Source organism: Oncorhynchus kisutch, linkage group LG29 (genome assembly GCF_002021735.2).
Source record: "Oncorhynchus kisutch isolate 150728-3 linkage group LG29, Okis_V2, whole genome shotgun sequence".
NCBI lineage: Eukaryota > Metazoa > Chordata > Actinopteri > Salmoniformes > Salmonidae > Oncorhynchus > Oncorhynchus kisutch.
Window position 1 is genome coordinate 13,246,070 of NC_034202.2, and position 13,673 is coordinate 13,259,742.

Consider the following 13,673-nt stretch of genomic DNA (forward strand, 5'->3'; position numbering starts at 1 on the left):
ATACAGACATACCAAAGACAACAAAGCTGTAATCGCCGCCAAAGGTGCTTCTACAAAGTATTGACAGCATGCCTGTGAATACTTATGTAAATTAGATATTTCTGTATATCATTTTCAATAAATTTGCGAAAATATTTATGGGCTAGTGTGTGTAGATGGGCCTGGGGGGAAAAAATAATTTAGGCTGCAAGAAAATGTGGAATAAGTCAAGGGGTATGAATACTTTCTGAAGGCACCAACACAGCCCTACAAGCAGTAACACAGTTGTATATCAGTTTAACACTGTACAATTTCAGCACAAACACATGCGTATATAAGTGTAAGAGAGCCCTACATGCACTAAAAACAGCTGTATTACATTTAAGTAATTTAGCAGACGCTCTTATGGTAAAGTGCCTTGCTCAACAGCAGATACCTAGTTGGCTAGGGGATTTGAACCAGCAACCTCTTGGTAACTGGCCCAACGCTCTTAACCGCTCTGCTTACCTGCCGCCCTGTATATTAGTGTAGCACAGCCCTACATACAATACAGGTGTATCACTAGAAGACTCCTACCTGTACTCCAGTAGATGAGCACCAGTATCACTGCAGGTATGACATCCGTCTAAAACTGTGGCTCCACTGTGTTGGCCTGCTCTGAGATGTGGAGGGGACTAGTATATCTTGTTACATTATCCCTTTCTCACGTTAATAGCACCATCCTTTTTCAAGTTTACTGCTCTTTCAAGTAATCTGATAGGTTTTGACCCCCCCCCCCCCAAAAAAAACACTGGAAACTACTAGAGCAGTCAAAAACAATTTATATAACAAATTTAGGACAAAAGCACAACCCCTTATATTTAGTCACACATACCTTTGAGCATGTTTTAGTATTTAGTTACAAGACACCTTGTAGCAAAATACTGCATCTGATCTTTTCTGTGTTTTCTTGATTTTCTCCACGGCTGAACACACATGGTTTATTCCCAGATGTTTCAGTGTTCCTGGTCTGGTCTGTTATTCCATGCCAGCCATAGCTCTGGCTGTATGTTACAGGCACAGTCTCTATTGATGGGGTCGTTTCCCAGACACAGATTAAGTCTAGTCCTGGACTATAAAAAAACACTGGAAAATCTCCATTCAATTATTTTTAGTCCAGGACTTGGCTTAATCTGTGTCCAGGGGACCGTCCCATCGAGTTCTTAATTTACACCAGCAGTACAGCATTAATGCAGCCATCGTTCTCTGGGTTATTCGTCACCTGGGCGTATTTACCTGAAGAGAAGAGAAATAAATGACATATTTTAATCACTACACTTCAGAAGTTGAATAAGGTTGTGTCTACACTTGATACTTACATGTGACTTCTGCTATCAGAATACAAAGATCACATTGAAAAGACATGTCTAGACACACAAAAGTCACTTTGTGGTCTGACTGTGTTCAGATCTAGCTGACCACTTCAGAAGGTAGTCAGAGATGCATTGTGTTTGGATTTCTCCTCAGTCTGGATGCAATCAGGCGTCCGAAAAAGCATACAGTGGGCAATGTCATCAGTACTCCTCTCACAAGTCTCCAGAAAACGTGTGTTTTGGGACCGAGAGGCACCCTTTCAATATAACGTTGGAGAAAATATGTTCCTAGCGTGTAAGGAAAGTGTTTGCTGGCCTCATAAATGCTAAGAAAAGCAGCCAAAAATGCTCAACATATGGGAACTCCTTCAAGACAGTTGGAAAATCATTCCTCATGAAGCTGGTTAAGAGTATGCCAAGAGTGTGCAAAGCTGTCATCAAGGCAAAGGGTGTCTACTTTGAAGAATCTCAAATATAATATATTTTGGTTACTACACTTTTTTGGTTACTACATGATTCCATGTGTTCTTTCATTGTTTTCATGTCTTCACTATTATTCTACAATGTAGAAAATAGTAAAAAATACAGAAAAACCCTGGAACGAGTACGTGTGTCCAAACTTTTGACTGGTACTGTGTACACAGATGTAGCCTAGTGGTGTACTAATTTGTATTTAACCTTTATTTAACTACGCAAGTCAGTTAAGAACAAATTCTTATTTACAATGACATCCTACAAAGAAGCATGTTTAATGGAGAATCTCCATAGAAAGTGCTTTTTATTCTAGAACTAGGCTTAATCTGTGGCCGGGAAACTGTCCCATACTGATCCAGATGAATATCAATAGACATTTGAGAGGATAGGAGATATCTCACCCCAGATGACCTTTCCCCCCTGCGTGACCAGGCCCAGCTCGCTGACATTGACCTCTACCACTGTTCCCTTGGTGATGACCCCCAGTGTGGTGTAAAGGGGTGACGAGGGATTCTTCTTCACCCCCAGAATAGGCAGACAGAACGTGGCCTTCAGCTCCGGGTGGGTCACATGGGCCTTCTTGAACCGTAGACCCTGGAGAGAGGGAAGGGCAGATGATGGTGGGACATTTATTTCAGGTAATTTAGGTTGTTTACCTCTTCAAACCCGCAGGAGGAAGTTTGTGAATGACCGATGCTACCCAAAGAGCAAGTAAGTCAATTTAGTTTTTTAACCTAATCTGGTTGATTGCACTGGTTGTAACTAAGTCTCTCTACATAGTCTGCTAAATGACAAAAATGTAGTCAAAGTTACTCTGATGTTCACAGTGATAACGAGGGTGTTTCAATCCAACACTGCTATATACACTGTATGCTAGTGAGTAGTGTTTCTTTCCTCCTTACCATGGGTCTGATGAAGCGTTCATATTTGGGAGGCTTGCGGGTAAAGTTGTCGCCTACGAAGCACACTTTGGTGACCATCCTCTTCCAGGCCTTCTTCTGCCTCTTGCCCGTACGGATGACTTTGAGCACCTCCGTCTCCCCTTGGGCTCGAACCTTGGGAAGGGGCACCTCCCATTTACCCTACAGGAAGAAACACAAGATTAAATCAGAGAATATATCAGGACACCAGTTTTTAACTAAACTGGCTTGGGCTTTACACACTTAGGGACAATTTTATTGAAAGTGCATGTTAATCCAGGACTAGGTTTAATGGGATTGCGGGAAAACAGTCAACAGTATTACATTCACACTTGAAACAATTAATCTGACAATAGCAGACATGCCATCCTTGAATGATTTTTACAAGTACCATTTCAACGCCACGGCGCCAATCCCTGCCCTGCGGACCTCACAACGGCACGCGTGCAACACCCACACTGCTCAAATCATAGGCAAATGCACTTTTTTTTTGCCTAATAATGATGTTGGCAGAAGACTGGCTCAGTAGGAATGGCAGGCTATAGACTGTTATAGGTCCGGGTGGGGTCAGTCAACTCCCTCCTCAGGAAGTTGGAGCAATTGGCTGTATTTTTTTATTTGAACTGTAACTGCCATTTCCTGAAACCTAGAGATCACGAACGGATTAATTAACATAGGTCTACTAATCTTTAACAGTCTAACATAACTCAGTGAAAGACGGTATTAGCGGAACAGCTCTCTCTGCCATGTCTGTTTCCATCCACGCAGCGACGCGCACTGAACTACCGCAACACCGCACATTTCTTTGCACGTCAATGCGCTCGCACCTACTAACGTTGCGGAGATCATAGCATGTGCGGGCAAGAAAGTGTTCTCGCTTAGTTGACTAAATGCTGTAGCTAACTACCTTAATCGCAATGATGCCTTAGCTAAGGAGCTAACTACGAAATAATAGTGCTCGACTAATACACCATTTCCCCCCTCCATTTTCCTCACACATCAACGGTACCAACGGAAAAAATCGGCCATCCAGCCCGAGGGAGGAAAATAGCACTACGACTACGGGGGATGGGCTGGAGCAGAGAACTAGAGATTTTTCCCTCCTAGCCCAAGTTCTCTTGATTGGCCCAGTTTTTCGTACCGGAGTACTTTGATCTCAAATTGTTTGCATGGTATGCAAAATGCATGCCGGTTGGCAATAGATAGGTTAACCTAGGTGTTGTTCCCTTCTATATGAGATCATATGGCCAGGCACTATTACCTGTCTTCAGTGGGACATGGTGGCGAAAACACAAACAAGTAAAAGAAAGGCATTGAATACTCACAGCCTTCTCTTTCCTCTTCTGTTTGATCATGTTGGAGAGGATCTTGGCGCGGGACTGTCCCTCTCTGTCGAGCAGGTAGGCTGGTACTGCTCCCTCAGGAGTCTTGTCATCGTTCTTCTGCTTGGTCTTCCTCTGCTCGTGCATCTTGAGGCTGTGGTAAGACAAGTGGTGTTGGCACCAATAGGTCAACAAACGTTTTGGATTGGTGGCAATGGCATATGCCGTTTCAATCAACATTTTGAAAATAGCAGTTACTGGAGGATGTCTTAATTACTATGTCATAACCAAGGAATTTGTTTAAAAATAGGACATTAAACCTGTTAAATCTATCATGTCCCTGAACCTAAATCCTAAGAGTCAACTCTTCACTCTATAAAGGAGCCCATTGTTTGATCTACTGTAGTGTACTACACTACTGTACTACTGTAGTGTGTACTACTCATCTATGGTTATACTGTACTTACGTCTTTTTCATCTGGATCTTCTCAGAGTGCCTCTGTTTGTGGTAGAGTTTGGCCTTCAGACCAATCATCTTCCTGGCTTTATGTGATCGCTCGTGGGCCTCACGGCTCTCCTTCTTCCTCTTCCTCTCCTGGTGGTCCAGGCGTTGGCCATGGCGCTTGCGATGTAACTCAATGTGCTCGTTCTGGGGCTGAGGTAGGAGGCACATTTTAATAGTTTATTAAGGCTTTCTGAATGTATTAAGTCAACAAACATCAGAATAAAATGAATGATTTCTGTACATTAATTTCCAAGGTGGGCTTAATCTAATTGATCAAACATCCTTAAAATATGTTTGGCATGACAGCGCGAACATATGTGGGACCAGTCAAGTATATAGCTGACAGATTAGTTAGCTGGCTACCTAGGCTAAGGCAATGTCAAAACAATTCAGACCAGCGGGTGTATTCATAATAATTTCGTTCAAATAAATGAACTATAACGTTAATTTATTGGCCAGAGCAGTTTGACCAACATAACGAATTCTAGACACTGCATGTGGTCAGATCGATTGCAATTCAACCAAGACCAATGTCTCCCATCACAATGTCAAAAGACAATTCTTGGTTGAATTGCAGCTAGGAGTCGGATGTCTGCCACATGTTGCTAGCCAACTTCGTATGCTAGAAGATTTCCATATCAAATGATGTATCATAAAGAACGTGAAATATGTGTATAGCTTACCATTTTGTGTATTGAAAGTTACGTATTCAGATACGATACTTATTTGATGGAATTTATTGTCTCAAATTTGGATTTTTTTCGTAGTTTATGCTAGAGGCTTGGTTCGTTGGTGTTGTTTTCCGAAGCCAATATTTTAGAGGAAGTATGTGATGGGAGTGTCCGCTTAAAACAAATTCCGGAATGAAACCATGTACGAGAGTTCCTGAGCAGTCCCGTTACATATTTATTAGTAATTCGTAGTAAGTTGAGCAAATCATTATCAAAACAATTCAGCACGGTTTTACTATTTATTAAAATAGTCTGAACTATTAAACTATAAATGCACATTTATTTTAAAAGTCAAAGCCGGAACTTAAATTCAGATAGGACTGCTGGTTGGGGTGTATTTTGAAGATGCACTTTATAAGGAAAGCGTGAATCGACGTCGATTCATATTATTCAATTTTTTTGTTAATAATTTGAGATAATTAATACATTATACTGATTTGGATTATTGTTCTCGGGAGGCACGGCATTTAGAGAATGTGTTTACCTTATTTGACAGCCAGTTCAATGCCAACAGGGTTTATGGTTGATGAATGACATTCACACAGAGCAGTCGACATTGCCCTGTCCATGTCAAGAATGTCTACAATATTTTCACTGGAATACGTTTGTAAGCCCGAAGCAGGTTGAAGATGCGACTTCGGACTGTCCTGGGAATAGGCATTGGGAAGTTCAGTGTCCTGGTTGGGGGGGTAAGACTTACATTTCAGGGACAAACATGGTTAAAAGGCTGTAGACTGTTGGCTATTTGTCACTACTCGCTACTGTTTTCTATGGATAATGTGTATTGCCCTGTGTTGGGTTGCGTAGGGTAAAGGTCTACTGAAGAATGGACCACAGACGTGCAGGTGGAGACTACAAGGAAGAAGACAGTACAGCTTTTTGCCAGGTATATGACATGTCCCATTCCCATATTAGACTGAACTTTGATGATCTCTCAGTGCTTTTGTAATACAAATTCGTAAGTTCTTATTTTATATCCTATAGATGATGTCAAATCCCCACGAGCTGTCGTCAATCCAGATATATCGAAGTTAGTAGTAAAACTAGCTCCAGCCTATGTTTATTACTACTCTATAGCCTACTTCATGGTCCTTGGTAACCCCTTAATATCAGATGTAATACTCACTATTGTTTGTCCCCAGAATCCGGAACATTGGCATCATGGCACACATAGATGCAGGGAAGACCACCACCACAGAGAGAATGCTGTATTACTCTGGATACACCAGGGCTTTGGGAGGTGTGTAGGAGGGGATTGGGATAGACATGTGTAGGGGGATGAGCAGGTTGAGGCCAGTAATTTAATTTCAATTCCACGTCCTCTGCTAGCTTTTTCCTGCATTGTTTAACAGAGTCCCAAGCTAGCAACTCAATTTCTCTCTCTTTTCTTGTTTCCCAGATGTTGATGACGGGGACACTGTGACAGACTTCATGGTTCAGGAGAGGGAGCGGGGAATCACCATACAGTCTGCTGCAGTCACCTTCGACTGGAAAAAGCACAGGATCAACCTCATAGATACGCCAGGTACAGAGCCAGTCCCATTCAATAAATCGTGCAAAAACACAAACATGAATCCTATAGACAGGCAACCCTGGCACAAAATCAACCCATAGACCCTCCATAGTACAACACTGTGTGTGTGGGTGGGGGTTTCAGGACATGTTGACTTTACTCTGGAGGTGGAGCGAGCCCTGCGTGTGTTGGATGGGGCAGTGGCAGTGTTTGATGCCTCTGCTGGCGTTGAGGTGAGTCAAGCCCTGATACGATGCCATGTTCCCACCCTGTACTGAAATAGGCCTATGCATCTCTGTTTACCTGACTGTATTGTCTGTAAAAAAATAAATAATAATAAAAGACTATAATTGAACTGACCTAGAATCGAGGTGTTGATTGTATTATAAGTGTGTGTGTTAGTGACTCGGTATGGCTGTGTGTTGTGTCTTGTGATATCACCAGGCTCAGACTCTGACAGTGTGGCGGCAGGCTGAGAAACATCATGTACCCTGTATCTGTTTCCTGAACAAGATGGACAAGCCTGGGGCCAGGTAAAACAACCAGCATCACATAGTGACTCCCTTCTGTTGTAACCAGACATATATCTCCATGCTTGCTGTTAGGATTTGGGACTACAGTGTTCATTTTGATTTAAAAATATATATTTTTTCCTATATAGTTTACACTTTTCCATTGAGAGCATAAAGAAGAAACTGAAAGCCAATCCTGTGATCCTCCAGGTAGACAACATTCTCAATAGGCCATCTATGTATTTTACATTGTTCAGCTTCCCTGCTGTGATAATGCCTCCATATCAAATGACATACATTACAGTATAAATGAGAAACAACTGGTTACACAGATTCCAATTGGCAGCGGGAAGAGCTTCACAGGATTGATTGACTTGATTACCAACCAGCAAATGACGTGGCGGGTTAAATCCAGAGCAGAGGATGGCCGTGTCTTTGAGACCAAATCTCTCAGCCAATCAGATGACCCGGAACTTCTTCAGGACGCTATGGAGGCCAGAGCAGCTCTGATAGAACAGGTACAGGAAATGACATCATCATGCCAACTGTCATCGAGTGCTTATTTTTATGCTATTGCTGATAGCTTAGATCGCTATAAAAACATAAGTATAGTAAAAACATGTGTAAATGCTATGTGTCAAAGTTGGCATTTGCATTTTTTCATACACAGGTTGCTGATCTGGATGATGAGTTTGCAGAGCTGTTACTTGGAGTTTACGGTGAAAATTTTGATGCGGTACCTCCTGCCAAAGTAAGCAATATTTATCTCAGGTAAAATATCAGTAGGACTGAGTTCTGCATGTGGTATTGTGTGTGTGTGTGTATCTGGTGTATTGTGTATTCTCCAGCTCCAGGAGGCAGTGCGGAGGGTGACTCTGGCACGTAAAGGAGTCCCCGTGCTCTGTGGGAGCTCTCTGAGGAACAAAGGTGTTCAGCCTCTCCTGGACGCCATCACAGCCTACCTCCCTGCCCCAAACGAGAGGCACCACGACCTAGTGTGAGTACATCCTCTACCCCTAACCAGAACTCTATCACAGCCTATCTCCTCGCCCCCAACAGGAGGCACCATGGTGTGAGTAACATTTATCCTTTACCTTGTAGAGTCAACAAAGTGTGTTATCCATAATAGCCCACTCAGCTCTAACCCCAATAGGACTTTTCTATAAAATTATTTTGTGGGATACCTAACCAAAATATAATTCAATCTGATCCATATCATTGGGCTGAAGCCACTACTCTTCTCTACCACATATATCAGTCAGGGATTTATTCTTGAGTCAGACCCAGTTTGATTCAGCTTGGTCTATTCCCTTCACACAGGCGTTGGTACCAGGATGACCTGTGTGCCCTGGCCTTCAAGGTGGTGCATGACAAGCAGCGAGGTCCTCTGGTGTTTGTGAGGATCTACTCTGGGACCATGAAGCCCCAGTCTGCTGTCCTCAACATCAACAGGAACAACACGTACGTAGGTCCATCACCATCCCACTACTACCCAATACCTGCTTACTGCTACAGCAGCTTGCTGAATGGGATTCAATTAATGCTAATCAATGAATTAACTCTGTATCTCTTAAGGTTTTGTTGCATTGTGTATAACTGAGTAGGAGCCCTCTAAAATGGTGAACCTTACAAATTCTCAGGCTGTTCCAATAAACTCAAGTACTGTTAGTTTTCTAATTACTGTGCTTGCCATTTTGAATTCCACTGGTCTCCACTGTAGAGAGAGGATGAGTCGGCTGCTGCTGCCATTTGCTGACCAGCATGTGGAGATACCTTCTCTGACTGCAGGAAACATTGCACTCTGTGTGGGCCTCAAGCAGGTAGGACTCCTTGAGAGACTACCTGTTTTAGATTTTTTTTTTAACCTTTATTTAACTAGGCAAGTCAGTTAAGAACAAATTCTTATTTACAATGACGGCCTAGTTAACTGCTTTGTTCAGGGGCAGAATGACAGATTTTTACCTTGTCAGCTCGGGGATTCAATCTAGCAACCTTCCGGTTACTAGTTCAACGCTCTAACCATTAGTATACCTGCCGCCCCATAAATTGGAATTGAAAACACATCCATTCTCAGTAAAAGAGCAATATGTTTTTGAAACTGAAACATTGTTTTGAATCTGTTGGGTGACAGTGGCTTGACAATTAAACCAAACACTTTAATTTCCAAGCAATCTTTCATTATGTTTACAAAAAATTCCTCTCTCTCTCTCTCTCTCTCTCTCTCTCTCTCTCTCTCTCTCTCTCTCTCTCTCTCTCTCTCTCTCTCTCTCTCTCTCTCTCTCTCTCTCTCTCTCTCTCTCTCTCTCTCTCTCTCTCTCTCTCTCTCTCTCTCTCTCTCTCTCTCTCTCTCTCTCTCTCTCTCTCTCTCTCTCTCTCTCTCTCTCTCTCTCTCTCTCTCTCTCTCTCTCACTCCCTCTCTCTCTCAGACAGTGACAGGGGACACTATTGTGTCCTCCAAGGCCTCGGCAGTGGCTGCGGTCCGGCGGGCCCAGAAGGAGAAAGAGGGGGAGAGGAAGAGGGGTGGAGAGCAGGCCAGTCTGGTGCTGGCAGGAGTGGAGGTCCCCGAGCCTGTATTCTTCTGCTCCATAGAACCCCCCACTATGTCTAGACAGGCAGGTCAGTGTCCCTGCAGCCATTACTAAGCATGGGATCCCTGCGCAAATCCCCTCATAACGTGCACTGTTCTACAGGCTTGTTTGAGCCACCTGGCCTAAAACTCTTGTAACACTGTTATAACAACCTATGAATGTTATTATCCTCTGTTTTCTATTAGATCTGGAGAATGCCCTGACCTGCCTCCAGAGAGAAGACCCTAGCCTGAAGGTCAGGGTAGATTCAGACTCTGGACAGGTAATACCACCTGTACAGGAGGAACATGTATGATTGATTAATTGCTTGGTTGAAAGTGATTGATTGAATGAATGTTAGCTAGCTAGCATATAATATTAGACTAATAAAATATGCAATATCTGTTTTAATGGTCTTTGTACCGTCTCCTTCGCCAGACCATTCTGTGTGGAATGGGAGAGCTGCACATTGAGATCCTCCATGATCGGATCAGGAGAGAGTACGGCATCGAGACCCACCTGGGACCTCTACAGGTGGCTTACAGGGAGACCATCCTCCAATCAATGGCCACCACAGGTATAGTATGCCAATCAGTACGGAGGTGGAAACCATCTTATCCAATCAGTGTAGATCGTACTGATTCTTCTTATTCTGATTCCTGCTTGTGTGTGTTTCAGACACGCTGGACCGTACAGTTGGGGAGAGGAGACACATGGTGACTGTGAGTGTGGTGGTCTGCCCCATCATGGACTCCTCTTCCTCCTCGCTCACTTCCTGTGAAATCACCTACGATGAGGAAGTGGAGGAGCAGCTGTCCCCTGACGTCAGGGACGCCGTGGAGAACGGCGTAAACAGCTCTTATCTCCAAGGTAACGACATCACAGATTATGGAAGAAGGAACTTAACCAGATTATGGAAGAAGACCCCCATTTTCGATGAGTCAAGTACTGTTGTAGCCCCTATTCTGATACTCATTATGTTCTCACTCTCCCAGGTCCGTTGCTTGGTTACCCGGTCCAGGGCGTGTCCACTATGATCCAGAGTGTGAGCATGGAGCCGGGGACGTCTCTAGCTATGTTGTCTGCCTGCGTGTCCCGCTGTATGCTCAAGGTACATTAACATTAACACCTGCACATGATAGTGTTGTGTACACAATGTGAGATGATCTCTGCCTATGTACTGTAGTCTTGTGATGACTCTGTGAGTGTCGATAGAAGGAGAAAGGCATTGGAAATATGGGTTTCTTTACGCTGCTGCTACTCGCTCTATGCATCGTCTCTTTACCCCTACTTACATGTACATATTAACTCGACTAACCTGTACCATTACACCCTGTATATAGCCTCGTTATTGTTATTTTATTGTTACTCTTTTATTTTTGTATTTGTTATTTATAAAATATTTTCTTAACTCTTATTTTTCTTAATTGCACTGTTGGTTAAGGAATTTTAAGTAAGCATTTCACGGTAAGTTCTACACCTGTTGTATTTGGCGGATGTGACAAATAACATTTCATTTTATAGTAATACTGCGCTAGTAACAGTGACCCTATTACTCATACCATTACTAATACTGCGCTAGTAACAGTGTCCTTATTACTCATACTATTACTAATACTACATTAGTAACAGTGACCCTATTACTCATACTATTACACACATACTATTACTAATACTACACTAGTAACAGTGACCCTTTACTCATACTATTACTAATACTACACTAGTAAGTCTCCCTATTACTCATACTATTACTAATACTACGCTAGTAAGTGTCCTTATTACTCATACTATTACTAATACTACATTAGTAACAGTGACCCTATTACTCATACCATTACACACATACTATTACTAATACTACGCTAGTAACAGTGACCCTATTACTCATACTATTACTAATACTATGCTAGTAACAGTGACCCTATTTCTCATACTAATACAACATTAGTAAGTGTCCCTATTACTCATACTATTACTAATACTATGCTAGTAACAGTGACCCTATTACTCATACTATTACTAATACTACACTAGTAACAGTGACCCTATTACTCATACTATTACTAATACTACGCTAGTAACAGTGACCCTATTACTCATACTATTACTAATACTACGCTAGTAACAGTGACCCTATTACTCATACTATTACTAATACTACGCTAGTAACAGTGACCCTATTACTCATACTATTACTAATAATACGCTAGTAACAGTGATCCTATTACTCATACTATTACTAATACTACGCTAGTAACAGTGACCCTATTACTCATACTATTACTAATACTACGCTAGTAACAGTGACCCTATTACTCATACCATTACTAATTCTAGGCTAGTAACAGTGACCCTATTGCTCATACTCATACTACGCTAGTAACAGTGACCCTATTTCTCATATTATTACTTATACTACGCTAGTAACAGTGTTGTCTCTGTCCCCTGTAGGCTCTGAGGCAGGCGGGGGGCCAGGTGCTGGAGCCTGTGATGTCACTGGAGGTGACGGTGGGAGAGGAGCACCTGAGCTCTGTGCTGGGTGACCTGGCTCAGAGACGAGGGGCCATCCGGGACATCCAGAGTCGCCATGACAGCAAGGTGCTGCTTGCCACCGCACCCCTGGCTGAGATGATGGTAGGTTGGTTCAATGTTGCCGTGGAAACCTCCTGTAGTGCCAGGGCAGACAACACCACCAAGATAGTATAAAAGTGCTTTTTTTAAATTAGTTTCACTATTTCTGTTTTGTACATCTCTCATCGTCTTGTTGCTACCGAATCAAGTCCAAGGCTTGCGAATGACGCATCATGTTCAGCATATTCTAAATGCATCTTAGCTGAATAATATACTGTATCAGAGTCAAAAAGTAACACTGCAGTATCCCTCCTTGGATCTAATCTTTCCTCCTCTGTTTCAGGGCTACTCCACTGCCCTGCGAACTCTGACCTCTGGCAACGCCACCTTCTCCCTCCAGCTGGACATCTATGAGGCCATGAACCCCCAACACCAGAATGCCCTGCTCAACAAGATGGCTGGCCTCGCCTGATGACATCACGCAGAGATGGAAGAGTAATTCTGGGAAATGTAAGCCAGCAGGAATGTCCATTTACAGTGCCTTCAGAAAGTATTCATGTTGTTGTGTTGAAGACTGAATTCAAAATGGATTAAATATATTTATCTCCCCCATCTACATACAATACACCATAATGACAAAGTGAAAACATGTTTTTAGAAATTTCAGCAAATTTATTGAAAATTAAATACAGGAATATCTCATTTACATGTAAGTCAATACTTTGTAGAAGTACCTTTGGCAGCGTTTATAGCTGTGAGTCTCTTAAGAGCTTTCCACAGCTGGATTGTGCAACATTTGCTCATTATTCTTTTCAAAATTATTCAAGCTCTGTCAAATTGGTTGTTCATCATTGCTAGACAACCATTTTCAGGTCTTGCCGTAGATTTAAGTCAAACCCGTAACTTGGACACTCAGGAACATTCACTGTCTTCTTGGTAAGCAACTCCAGTGTAGATTTGGCCTTGTTTTTTTAGGTTATTGTCCTGCTGAAAGGTGAATTCATCTCCCAGTGTCTGCTGGAAAGCAGACGGAACCAAGTTTTCCTCTATGCTTGAAAAAAATGGACAGTGGTACTCAGTATGTGTTGTATTGGATTTGCCTCAAACATAACACTTTGTATTCAGGACAAAAGTCAAAAGCCTTGCCACATTTCTTGCAGTATTTTTGCGAGGGTTTCTTAAAAAATATATACACTGCTCAAAAAAATAAAGGGAACACTTAAA

At 42.4% G+C, this 13,673-nt stretch overlaps 2 protein-coding genes across 2 annotated transcripts; one reads left to right on the top strand and one right to left on the bottom strand.

Annotated features, from left to right (window-relative positions):
- Nucleotides 1–782: 782 nt before the first annotated feature.
- Nucleotides 783–5,417, bottom strand: LOC109873777 (NSA2 ribosome biogenesis factor). Its single transcript, XM_020465483.2, has 6 exons — nucleotides 5,236–5,417; nucleotides 4,515–4,702; nucleotides 4,051–4,201; nucleotides 2,708–2,887; nucleotides 2,207–2,399; nucleotides 783–1,254 (listed from the first exon to the last, which is right to left on the bottom strand). Exons 1-6 carry the CDS (start codon nucleotides 5,236–5,238, stop codon nucleotides 1,187–1,189), a joined length of 783 nt encoding a protein of 260 aa, XP_020321072.1. The 5' UTR covers nucleotides 5,239–5,417; the 3' UTR covers nucleotides 783–1,186.
- Nucleotides 5,418–5,612: 195 nt separating this feature from the next.
- On the top strand, nucleotides 5,613–13,152 carry gfm2 (GTP dependent ribosome recycling factor mitochondrial 2). The gene is made up of 20 exons (XM_031809051.1): nucleotides 5,613–5,972; nucleotides 6,091–6,169; nucleotides 6,268–6,313; nucleotides 6,426–6,523; nucleotides 6,683–6,808; nucleotides 6,941–7,029; nucleotides 7,241–7,329; nucleotides 7,458–7,518; nucleotides 7,641–7,826; nucleotides 7,979–8,059; nucleotides 8,157–8,305; nucleotides 8,629–8,769; nucleotides 9,029–9,128; nucleotides 9,735–9,924; nucleotides 10,082–10,158; nucleotides 10,314–10,452; nucleotides 10,554–10,745; nucleotides 10,871–10,986; nucleotides 12,330–12,512; nucleotides 12,793–13,152. The coding sequence occupies exons 1-20, from the start codon at nucleotides 5,913–5,915 to the stop codon at nucleotides 12,919–12,921; spliced, it is 2,331 nt and encodes a 776-aa protein (XP_031664911.1). The 5' UTR covers nucleotides 5,613–5,912; the 3' UTR covers nucleotides 12,922–13,152.
- Nucleotides 13,153–13,673: the final 521 nt, after the last annotated feature.